Source organism: Salvelinus sp. IW2-2015, linkage group LG24 (assembly GCF_002910315.2).
Source record: "Salvelinus sp. IW2-2015 linkage group LG24, ASM291031v2, whole genome shotgun sequence".
In the NCBI taxonomy this organism is placed as follows: Eukaryota; Metazoa; Chordata; class Actinopteri; order Salmoniformes; family Salmonidae; genus Salvelinus; species Salvelinus sp. IW2-2015.
In genome coordinates this window covers 6,064,363-6,077,479 of record NC_036864.1, presented here as the reverse complement: position 1 = coordinate 6,077,479, position 13,117 = coordinate 6,064,363, and the positions used below count along the sequence as shown (strand labels likewise).

Below are 13,117 nucleotides of genomic sequence, written 5' to 3'. Positions count from 1 at the left end.
TAGCTTTAACGTGACTTAAGTTTAGGGACGCCCCGCATTAAACATGGTGCTTTTTTAACACTAAGAATGTTTTTTCAACAATAGTTGATTACACTCGTGCATTTATATCCTGGAATTATTATTCAGAGCCCCACATGACCTTCAGCTGTACTAACATAATTGCAAAAGGGTTTTCTAATGATCAATTAGTCTTTTAAAATGATAAACTTGGATTAGCTAACACAACGTGCCATTGGAACACAGGAGTGATGGTTGCTGATAATGGGCCTCTGTACGCCAATGTAGATATTCCATTAAAAATCAGGTGTTTCCAGCTACAATAGTCATTTACAACATTAGAAATGTCTACACTGTATTTCTGATCAATTTGATTTTATTTCAATGGGCAAAAAATMTGCTTTTCTTTCGAAAAACAAGGGCATTTCTAAGTGTCCCCAAACTTTTGAACGGTAGTGTACATAATATGACATTTGTAATGTCTTTATTCTTTTGGAACTTCCGTGAGTGTAATGTTTGCTGTTCATTTTTATTGCTTTTTTCACTTTTGTATATTATCTACTTCACTTGCTTTGGAAATGTTAACATATGTTTCCCATGCCAATAAAGCCCCTTGAATTGAACTGATTTGAGAGAGATATATACTGAAGAGAGAGAGATAGAGAAAGAGATACTGAAGAGAGAGAGAGAGAGATACTGAAGAGAAGGTTAGAGAGAGAGAGAGAGAGAGAGAGAGATACTGAAGAGAGAGAGATACTGGAGAGAGAGATACTGGAGAGAGATATACTGAAGAGAGGGAGAGAGAGACACTGAAGAGAGAGAGAGAGACACCAAAGAGAGAGAGAGAGAGATACTGAAGAGAGAGAGAGAGAACGAGAGAGATAGTGAAGAGAGAGAGCGAGATAGTGAAGACAGAGATACTGACGAGAGAGAGATACTGAAGAGAGAGAGATACTGAAGAAAGAAAGATACTGAAGTGAGAGAGATGGAGATCGAGGCTGTAGAGAGAGAAAAAGAGACTGGAGAGAGAGACTGGAGAGAAGAGAGAGTCATTACCAGTGGTGGTGTTTCGTTCATGGTCAATTAAACACACTGCATTATCATCCTCTTGTTAGGTAGATTGCCTCATCTGTCATTTAATAACACACAGACAAACAGAGTTCTGGTTTGCACCTCTGCCTCCCCATCCTCTGTCACCCTATCCTCATTCTCTATCATGCTCCCTTCATCCTTTGTCATCCTCCCTGAGAGTTCTTTAATGTTCTATTTTTCTCTTTCTGTCTAAATGAACAAAACACTTAGAGAGTTAGTAGGAGGACATATCAGGCTCTCTGTTTGCTTATTAGATTTTCATGAGCTGTACACTCACTGCTTACTCACTCCCCTCTGGTTCAGTGGTGGTCCAATGTCCCCTSTTCTTCTGCCCAGGGACTTATTTTTACAGTTGAGTCATTTAGCAGACACTCTTATCCAGAGTGACTTACAGTAGTCAGTGCATGCATTTTCATACTGGTCCGCCGTGGGAATTGAACCCACAACCCTGGCTTTGCAAGCACCCATGCTCTACCATTACTGGACTCAGACTGAGCCACACGGGACCCAGTTACTCTGTTACTGGTAACTTGTTTAGAACTGGATGGTTCTGATGGCTCAGTTGATTAGAGTGTAGTGACTAGTACACAGTCTCTATCACTGGAGTAGAGTGGGTTTGATTCCTTAGTGGGCTACTGTATCATGTGTCAACTGTAAGTCACTTTGGATAAAAGTGTCTCCTAAATGACTCTAWTATTTATATGATACATTAAAGCTGTCCCTGGATAAAACTGGAAACAGTTTAAAATCCTGAACCATGGAAAGGAACACTGGTCRGTTTCAAATGCGACTTCTCTAATGATTTTACCAGAGAACTCAATAAAATGAAAGGTACAGCCCCGGGCCTCTATTTRTARTTAAAGTTGCTCTGCTGCACTTTTAGGAAAACAGCCCAGCCAGACCATAATATAACATATAGACCTGCAGGTTTTTATTGGAAGTCTAGGAAAACAGTCATAAACAATGTTGACGTTTGAGAGAAGTCTTTGACAGATGAGAGAAGCTCAAAGCTGCCGGACATATAGCCTACCTTGTAGACTTGGTTAACTTAATGGATATTTGGCTGAGACTCACCATCCAACGATGGAGAAGATCAGGAGGGTCTTTCTCTGATCATTAGCCTCTCTATATGTTTCCTGGTATTAAAACCTATGTGTATATATATTGCAACGACATACGCAGCTAACTACAGTGTGGTCAGAGGGAGAGAACACATATGTGGACTAGAATAGAATAGAAGCAGAATTAAAAAAAATTCACAGCTGTATTGAGTAGACACAACACCTGTCTAGTTAACCAGGAMGTTGAGTGGTGGTAGGGGGCTTGACTGGCGTTGAGTTGTCATTAGTAGGGGTTAGGGTAAGGGGACTCAGGATAAAGACTGGGGTCAGTGTTACTGAGGGAGGGAGACTACAGTACCATCCTCTCCTCTACGCTAAAGGACGTGAGAGTGGAAGAGGGAAAAAAACACCCCGAGAAAAAGTATCGGAATTATCCTTTTATAGATAAATGTTGTTTCCCCTGACTCTCTCTCTCTCTCTTTTTGAAAAGGTTGTGTTAAGATAACCGTGGTTGAGTTTGTGGCTCAATGGYAATCTGGGTGAGGACCCCACCAATAACAAATGTTACGTAATGTTACTGTATGTAACGTACAGCCAGCCGTCCACAGACACAGTCAGCTAGTCAATGCAGGACTCATTCTCAACAGCTGAGTTAAGTCGCCCCATCAGACTGCAAAACACTGGACACTTATAATACGAGGACACCTCTTTTTTTGCTCCCTGCAAGCAGATACTCAAATCAGAGACATTGTAACTGATTTTAGAGGGACTCGTTCACCTTGTTGTACATCGGTTCAAACAGTGAGAATATTCAAGCTACTGTATGTTTCAGTCAGTTTATGGATTCCCTCTTCGCGGCAGGTAGCCTAGTGGTTAGAGCATTGCGCCAATAACCGTAATGGTTGCTGGATCGAATCCCCGAGCTGACAAGGTAAAAATCTGTCGTTCTGCCCCTGAACAAGGCAGTTTACCCACTGTTCCCTGGTAGGCCATCATTGTAAGTAAGAATTTGTTCTTAATTAATTGACTTGCCTAGTTAAATAAAGGTTACATTTAAAAAAAGATATAATAATTCTCCTGCCCCTGCCTTACCATGAAGATTATGCCAGGGTAAACTAGTCTCTGTATGTGTCTCCAAAATGGCAATGATCCTGTAATGCTGTGATGTTGATCCTGCGATGCTTCCTGTCTGGCGATGCGAGTGTAAACGAGCCTGCACTTAGCATGGCGTGCCTTCAGGAGGGAGGTTAGGGTGTGCGTATGTTAGTACTGTGTGTTGTCTATTTGCTAATTAGAGTGATTAAAGTTTTAGCCTGGCAGAGGCCATTATGCTGTGCTGAAATGCTCGGTACGCCCCAGCCTCACTGTGAAATGGCATTACAGCCTTGTTGAACAAAATAGAAAGTGTGGAATAGAGGAATAGAAGGGAGGAATGAGAGGGGGACGCAGATGAAGATGAAGCCTGCAAGCGTAGGTAATGCCTCTTTTCTTCAGCAGCAAGCGCCTGCATTATTTTAAACCTCAGCGGGGGTGGGGGGGGGGAGATAGTGGAGGATGATAGAGAAGAAAGCTCAAAGATACTGTAATACAGTAAGTAGTAGACTGGAGTAGACTGGAGGTGAATGATGAATGCCCTCTAAACTGGTGTCTCCCTCTCGTCCCCAGATGATCTCACAGACTGAATGGAACCACAAGAGGGGTGCCCGGGGATCCCAGGTAGGACAGAGAAGGGGAGAAAGGGGGAACATGCTTCTTTTTCTAACCCTTTATTGAATGAACACTTCAGGTCAGTCCAGGGAGGGAGGAGAGGGGGAGGAGGGGGAGAAAGGATGGGGAATACTTCTTTCTCTAACCGTATTGAATGAACTGACGGAGCGAGAAATCGATAACGCTACTTCTCACTTCTCCACCTGACTGACCAGTGCTTGCGTGCATATCCCCCCCTCTCCTCCTTTCCCCCTCTTCCCCTCTCTCCCTCCCCCTCTCCCCTGGTCAGATGGGGCAACTGCTGTCTCAGTCTGATCAGGAAATGCTTAAATACTTTCCTTTAGGTGGCTGGCTTTGTTTTAAGACCCAGGCAATTACGGAGCAATATAAATTTGCTTGCCTAGACAATGATCAAAAGTCAGTTTGTGGTTTTCTCCCCTAGTGGTTAAGGTTAGGATTAGGGGAGGATAAWCTAATCCTAGATCTGTGTCAATCTCAGTAACTGAAAAGTCAATAGTTAAAATCCCGAGCTGGCCATTCTGCCCTTGAACAAGGCAGTTAACCCCCAACAACAACTGCTCCCCGGGCACCGATGATGTCGATTAAAGGCAGGCCCCTACACCTCTCTGATTCAGAGGGGTTGGGTTAAATGTGGAAGACACATTTCGGTTGAATGCATTCAGTTGTGCAACTGACTAGGTATCCCCTTTCCCTAGTTATTATTAGAGATGATGGTGATGCTATAGGCATACAGTAGGATATTATGCAACTCTGTAGACTGCAGTAAATGGGGAATCACTGGAGATTATTGTAGAGTGATTTTGATTATTGGCTCAGTTGTGAAAAGGACATATAAGAATTGTGGGTAAGATACTGTAGATCAAGTATCWTATTTCTGGAAAGATCTCTATGACAGTGGCTTACACACTCAGTCACGTACACACACGCACACGCACACACACGGACGGACAGACAGACACGCACACACTGATCGACCAGTCAATCACAACCTTGTGTCGTGTCTGTGAGAGATTGGGTTGGCAGGAGGAGAATGTATTGAGCCCTTGTAGAATCTGGAGGCTTGGTACTGATAGCAGGAACAATGACACTAGAACTAGCTGAACAATGTGTCTGAGTGTGCATAAGCATGTGCATGAATCATCTTGGTTCTGTGACTCTCATTGATTTTATAGGGATACACAAAAAAAAATCAAATAATGGAAACATGTGTAGAGAAATAAATATTGGGATATTGACATTATTCCAGTCTTGTCCCATCTGGGAATGGGAGTGTCTATATGTGTGTATTTTAGTTCAGAAAGAGCATGTCTCAGGGGAAGAAGAGACTGTATCACTCATCCCACCGTGTCTCTTCAGTCCCTGATATGAATGCTCGGCTATGAAAAGCCAACTGACATTTACTCCTGAGGTGTTGAACTGTTGACCCTGCTGGTCATCTATGAACATTTGAACGTCTTAAGCAACGATCTTGCCTAAATGACCATGTACTCTTATAATCCCCACCCGGCACAGCCAGAAGAGGACTGGCCTCTTCTGGCTCGGAGCCCGGTTCCTCATAGGTTCCTGCCTTTCCAGGGTTTTTTTCTTAGCCGATGTGCTTCTACATCTGCATTGCTTGCTCTTTGGTGTTTTAGGTTGGGTGTCCAGCCAGGTCACTCGAGATCCAAGGCGATATTTGACATTCGTCCAGGTACTCAGGGCGTCGGGAGATGCCTTTAAAACTGGCCACTAGGGGCAACAGTAAGGACTATTACTATTAAGTAGGCTTGCGGCTTGTTGGGGCATTGCGGATGGGGATAGTGGATAGGCGTAACCAGTGAGCTCCGGCTCTGAGGGTCGCGTGCTCAGTCCCGGCACTAGGCACTCTTTTTTTATAAACATTTTTTAACCCTATCCCAAACCTTAACCCMTACCGTACCCATTCGAAATGAATTCCTAAACCTGGAAAACACTTGATTACCTGTCACGTTTACTCCCACTCCCCCTCTCCGGCGCTCGTTGTCGCCAGTGTGGTGATTAATGCACACACCTGTCACCGTCGTTACGCGCACCTGCCCCTCATGAGACTCACCTGGACTGCATCACTTCTATGATGTCCATCCCTCTACCTGTCTCTCCCTCAGGTTCATTCCCCAGTCAGCCTTGTTGTTATCTTCCTGTTCTTATGTCCAGATGCTGTTCGTTGTTTASTTTCATGTTTATTTATTATTAAATCCACACCCGTGCTTGCTTCTCGTCTCCCAGCGTCTGTGTTACAATACCGAAGTCAAACCGTGTCAAACTGTGAGATCTTGTTATCTGTATAGCCCTTTGTGACAGCCGCTGCTCTAAAAAGGGCTTGATAAAATACATTTGATTGATGAATGCACTGCCACGCTCTCAATAGTCTAACGTGGCTTCCTCTCCTTATCTGCTCATATCCTCTCCTTCATCACTCCTTATTCATTGTTTACTCATGAGAAAGCYTTGTACTAGTGAAAGCAAATACCTGGTAAAAGCCTCATCCTATTGCCCTCAGCTGTGTCTTCAGTGTCACAGAAGATGAAAGAGAGAGGACACGAGGAGAGGATGCAGCCACTTTAGACTACTGAGACTACTGTGATGTGTGGGTAGCACTGTACTAATGCAAATAACCCACTTGTATTATTTCCCGTCTTTTCACACTATTAATAATAAAAGGGAAACTCGTAGGACGGGATGACGCGTTGTTGCGTCCAATTTAACCCAAAGAACTATTTTTATTGTGTAGGACTCACTTTGCTCTTTGCCCCAGCGTCTCCTAGCAACAGGCTATTTTCTAMATAAATGCTTCCTGTCTGTCTGCCCACCTCGGCGGAGCGACGAGTGGAGGAGCACCTAGGAGCATTCTCTCACAGGATTGGTTGAGGCAGGAGCAGGCGAGGGCCAGAGGGTTGTTGGGACTGACTGCATATGTGGTACKGTGGGGCAGAGGAGAGAAGGGTGTGAGAGAGGAAGGAAAAGAGAGAGGGAGAGAAGAGGAGGGGAGTGACGGCTTACTTTCTGAGGAGAGACGCCACAYGAAGACAGCTACTGCGGCTGAGAGGAAGAGATAGGAGTCAGGCATCGGGTGTTTAGTGTTAGGCAGTGGTTGCTGGTTGTGTGCATTGTGGCTATGATGAACAAGGCGCACACATCGGGTACCATGAGTTACTGTAATAATCAATATACTGTATATTAGTGGTATTATTTGCCAACATATTGTCTCGTGCCTGAGCCGTTTGAATTGCGACTTCTACTTTGTCTCATACTGAACTTAGCTTGTTTGATTGCCTTGCGGAGAGAATAGCTACAACTGTTTGTATTCTGTGATGTTTTTATGTTTTTAGTACACAGCGTTGTACGAGATACCTTCAGTTTTTTGGCATTTCTCGCATGGAAATAGCCTTAATTTCTCAGAACAAGAAATAGACTGACGAGTTTCAGGAGAAGTCTTTTGTTTTCCTGCATTTCGAGCCTGTAATCGATCATTCCAAATCTGATGCTACAGATTCTCCAACTAGTCTAAAGAAGGCACTTTATATTGCTTTCTTTTATCCAGAACAACAGTCTTCAGCCTGTACTAAATAATCTGCAAAGGTTTCTAATGATCAATTAGTCTTTTAAATGATAAATTGGATTAGCTAACACAAGTGCCATTGGAACACAGGAGTAGATGGTTGCGTGATAATGGGCCTCTTACGCCCAATGTAGATATTCCATTAAAAATAGGTGTTTCCAGCTACAATAGTCATTTACAACATTAGAAAGTCTACTGTATTTCTGATCAATTTGATTTTCATTCAGTGGCGCAAAAAATGTGCTTTTCTTCTGAAAAAACAGAGCATTTCTAAGTGTCGCCCAAACTTTTGAACGGTAGTGTAACATAATATGCATTTGTAATGTCTTTATTCTTTTGGAACTCTCGGTGAGTGTAATGTTTGCTGTTCATTTTTTGCTTTTTTTCACTTTTGTATATTATCTACTTCACTTGCTTTGGAATATGTTAACATATGTTCCCATGCCAATAAAGCCCTGAATTGAACTGATTTGAGAGAGATATATACTGAAGAGAGAGATAGAGAAGAGAGATTACTGAAGAGAAGAGAGAGAGATACTGAAGAGAAGGTTAGAGAGAGAGAGAGAGAGAGAGAGATACTGAGAGAGAGAATACTGGAGAGAGAGATACTGGAGAGAGAGATATACTGACAGAGAGGGAGAGAGAGACACTGAAGAGAGAGAGAGAGACACCAAAGGAGAGAGAGAGAGGATACTGAAGAGAGAGAGCGAGAAGAGAGATAGTGAAGAGAGAGAGAGAGAATAGTGAAGACAGAGATACTGACGAGAGAGAGATACTGAAGAGAGAGAGATACTGAAGAAAGAAAGATACTGAAGTGAGAGCGATGGAGATCGAGGCTGTAGAGAGAGAAAGAGACTGGAGAGAGAGACTGGAGAGAAGAGAGAGTCATTACCAGTGGTGGTGTTTCGTTCGGTCAATTAAACCACCTGCATTATCATCCTCTTGTTAGGTAGATTGCCTCATCTGTCATTTAATAACACACAGACAAACAGAGTTTGGTTTGCACTCTGCCTCCCATCCTCTGTCACCCTATCCTCATTCTCTATCATGCTCCTTCATCCTTTGTCATCCTCCTGAGGTTCTTTAATGTTCTATTTTCTCTTTCTTCGTTAATGAACAAAACTTAGAGAGTTAGGTAGGAGGACATATCAGGCCTCTGTTGCTTATTAGATTTTCATGAGCTGTACACTCATGCTTTACTCACTCCCCTCTGGTTCAGTGGTGGTCCAATGTCCCCTTTCTTCTGCCCAGGGACTTATTTTTACAGTGAGTCATTTAGCAGACCTCTTATCCAGAGTGACTTACAGTAGTCAGTGATGCATTTTCATACTGGTCCGCCGTGGGAATTGACCCAAACCTGGCTTTGCAAAGCACCCATCTCTACCATTACTGGACTCAGACTGAGCACAGGGACCCAGTTACTTCTGTTCTGGTAACTTGTTTAGAACTGGATGGTTCTGATGGCTCAGTTGATTAGAGTGTAGTGACTAGTACACAGTATCACTGGAGTAGAGTGGGTTTGATTCCTTAGTGGGCTATGTATCATGTGTCAACTGTAAGTCACTTTGGATAAAAGTGTCTCCTAAATGACTCTATATTTATATGAATACATTAAAGCTGTCCCTGATAAACTGGAAACAGTTTAACAATCCCTGAACCATGGAAAGGAACACTGGTCGTTTCAAATGCGACTTTCTCTAAGATTTTACCAGAGAACTCAATAAATGAAAGGTACAGCCCGGGCCTCTATTTATTTAAAGTGCTCTGCTGCACTTTTAGGAAAACGCCCAGCCAGACATCAATATATTACATATAGACCTGCAGGTTTTTATTGGAAGTCTGGAAAACAGTCATAAAAATGTTGACGTTTTGAGAGAAGTTCTTTGACAGATGAAGAAGCTCAAGCTGGCCGGACATCCTACCCTTGTAGACTTGGTTAACTGTGAATGGATATTGGGCGAGGACCCACGCATCCAAGTGGAGAAGATAGGAGGGTCTGATATTGGCCTCTCTATAGTGTCGTGTGAGTTAGAAACATGTGTATATAATGGCAACGACAAGGAGCTAACTACAGTGTGGTCAGAGGGAGAGAACATATGGGTGGACTAGAGTAGAAGGCCAGATGAAAGATTCAGCAGTTGATGAGAAGCAACACCGGTGTTTGAGAGTGACGTGAGTGGTGAGGGGGGCTTGATGGCGTTGAGGTTTGCGATTGAAGTAGGGGTTAGGGGAAGGGGATCAGGATAAAGACTGGGTCCGTGTTGACTGAGGGAGGGAGACGAAGTACCATCCTCTGTCCTCTACGCTAAAGGACGTGAGAGTGGAAGAGGGAAAAACACCCCGAGAAAAGTATCGAATTATCCTTTTATAGATATTGTTGTTCCCCTCCTCTCTTCTCTCTCTTTTTGAAAAGGTTGTGTTAAGATGAACCGTGGTTGAGTTTGTGGCTCAATGGAATTGGGTGAGACCCCACCAATACATGTACGTAATGTTACTGTATGAACGTACAGCCAGCCGTCCACAGACCAGTCAGCTAGTCAATGCAGGACTCATCTCAACAGCTGAGTTAAGTCGCCCCATCAGACTGCAAAACACTGGACACTTATAATAGCAGGACACCCTCTTTTTTGCTCTCTGCAAGCAGATACTCACAATCAGAGACATTGTAACTGTTTAGAGAGGGACTCGTTCACCTTGTTGTACATCGGTTCAATAGATGGATATTCAACGGCTATCTGTATGTTTCAGGCAGTTTTATGGCATTCCTCTTCGCGGCAGGTAGCGCTAGTGGTTAGAGCATTGCGCCAATAACCGTAATGGTATGCTGGATCGAATCCCGCGCTGGACAAGTAAAAAATCTGTCGTCCTGCCCTGACAAGGCAGTTTTACCCGTGTTCCCTGGGTAGCCATCATTGTAAGTAAGAATTTGTTCTTAATTAATTGACTTGCCTAGTTAAATAAAGGTTACATTTAAAAAAGATATAATATTCTCGCTGCCTGCTTACCATGAAGATTATGCCAGCGTAAACTAGTCTCTGTATGTGTCCTCCAAAAATGGCATGCAGTCCTGTATTGCTGTTGATGTTGATCCTGCGATGGCTTCCTGTCTGGCGATGGCGAGTGTGATACGAGCCTGCACTTAGCATGGCGTGCTTCAGGAGGGAGGTTAGGGTGTGCGTATGTTAGTACTGTTGTGTTGTCTATTTGACTAAGTTAGAGTGATTAAAGTTTTAGCCTGGCAGAGGCCTTATGCTGTGCTGAAATGCTCGGTACGCCCCAGCCTCACTGTGAATGGCATTACAGCCTTGTTAACAAAATAGAAAGTGTGGAAATAGAGGAATAGAAGGGAAGGAATGAGAGGGGACGCAGACTGAAGATGAAGCCTGCAAGCGTAGGTAATGCGCTCTCTTTCTTCAATCAGGCAAGCGGCCTCGCATTTGATTTTTTAGCCCTCAGCGGAGGGGGGGGGGGGGGGGGAGATATGGGGAGGATGAGTAGAGAAAAAGCTCAAAGAGTACTGTAATACAGTAGTAGTTGAGAACTGGAGTAGATGGGAGGTGAATGATGAATGCCCTCTAAACTGGTTTCCCTCTCGTCTCCAGATGATCTCAGCAGACTGAAATGGACCACAAGAGGGGTGCCCGGGATCCCAGGTAGGACAGAGAAGGGGAGAAAGGGGGAACATGCTTTCTTTTTCTAACCCTTTAATTGGAATTGAACATTCAGGTCAGTCCAGGTAGGCGAGAGGGGGAGAGGGGGAGAAAGGATGCGGATACTTTTGTCCGGCGGGACACATGAAACTACGGGAGCGAGGAATGATACTCGTAACTGTCTCACTTCCCACCTGACTGACCAGTGCTTTGCGTGCATATCCCCCCTCTCCTCCTTTCCCCCCTCTTCCCTCTCTCCCTCCCCCGCTCTCTCTGTTCAGATGGGGCAACTGCGGTCCTCAGTCTGATCAGGAAATGCTTAAATTACTTTCCTTTAGGTGGTGGCTTGTGGTTTAAGACCAGGCAATTACGGAGCAATATAAATTGCTTGCTAGACAATGATCAAAAGTAGTTGTGGTTTTCTCCCTAGTGGTTGAAGGTTAGGATTAGGGAGGATAACTAATCCTAGACTGTGTCAATCTCAGTAACTGAAAGTCAATAGTTTAAAATCCCGAGCTGGCCACTTCTGCCCTTTAACAAGGCAGTTACCCCAACAACAACGTGTCCTCGGGCACGATATGTCGATTAAAGGCAGGCCCCTAATCACCTCTCTGATTCAGAGGGTTGTTAAATTGTGGAAGACCACATTTCTGTTGAATGCATTCAGTTGTTGGCAAATGACAAGTGTTATTCCTCTTTCCTAAAGCTGAAATAAATAATTCTCTCTACTATTATTCTGACATGTCACATTCTTCAAATAAAGTGGTGATCCTAACTGACCTAAGACAGGGAATATTTACTTGGATTAAATGTCTGGAATTGTGAAAAACTGAGTTTAAACATCTTTGGCTAAAGTGTATGTAGTCTTCCGACTTCAACTGTAGGTGTTCCTTTTGTCCAGGTTGGAAAGGGCAGTGTTGGGTGTGATTGAGATTGCGTCATCTGTGGATCTGTTGGGGCGGTATATGAATTGGAGTGGGTCTAGAGTTTCCAGGGGAATGTTGTTGATGTGAGCCATGACCAGCTTTTCAAAGCACTTCATGGCTACCGACGTGAGTGCTATGGGGCGMTAATCATTTAGGCAGGTTACCTTTGCTTTCTTGGGCACAGGGACTATGGTGGTCTGCTTGAAACATGTATGTATTACAGACTCAGTCAGGGAGAAGTTGAAAATGTCAGTGAAGACACTTGCCAGTTGGTCCGCGCATGCTCTGAGTACACGTCCTGGTAATCCGTCTGACCCCGCGGCCTTGTGAATGTTGACCTGTTTAAAGGTCTTGCTCTCATCGGCTATGGTGAGCGTAATCACACAGTCGCCCGGAACAGCTGGTGCACTCATGCATGCTTCAGTATTGCTTGCCTCGAAGAGAACATAAAAGGCATTTAGCCCATCTGGTAGGCTCACGTCACTGGGCAGTTTGTGGCTGGGTATCCCTTTGTAGTCCGTAATAGTTTACAAGCCTTGTCACATCCGACGAGCGTCAGAGCCAATGTAGCAGGTTTCAATCTTAGTCCTGTTTTGAAGCTTTGTCTGTTTGATGGTTCGTCAGAGGGCATAGCAGGATTTCTTTGAAGCGTCCAGATGAATGAATGCAGCAGCTCTAGCCTTTAGCTCGGTGCAGATGTTGCCTGTAATCCATTGCTTCTGTTTGGAATATGTACGTACGTCACTGAGGGGACGACGTCGCCGATGCACTTATTGATGAAGCTGGTGACTTCATATTTACTGTAGTTATAGTGTAGACTAGAGTACTGTAGTAATACTGTATTGGAGTGTTGTCGATTGTGGTAATAGTGTATAGTACCGGGGTAATATTGTATTAGAGTATTGTTGATTGTAGTAATAGTGTAGAGTACCGGGGTAATACCGTATTAGAGTATTGGTGACTGCAGTAATAGTGTAGAGTACTGTAGTAATACCGTATTAGAGTATTGTTGATTGTAGTAATAGTGTGGAGACTGTAGTATACGTATTCGAGTATTGGTTTGGATTGTATTAATAGTGTAAGGAG

The 13,117-nt window shown here is 43.9% G+C and overlaps 1 protein-coding gene across 1 annotated transcript in view; it reads left to right on the top strand.

The window, feature by feature from the left end:
• Positions 1 to 13,117, top strand: part of LOC111951340 (cGMP-inhibited 3',5'-cyclic phosphodiesterase 3A-like) — a 118,335-nt gene that overhangs the window by 49,307 nt on the left and 55,911 nt on the right. Inside the window, exon 2 of the mRNA XM_023969396.2 lies at positions 3,816 to 3,866. Coding sequence (XP_023825164.1) covers positions 3,816 to 3,866 — 51 coding nt within the window. The remainder of the gene's footprint in view (positions 1 to 3,815; positions 3,867 to 13,117) is intronic.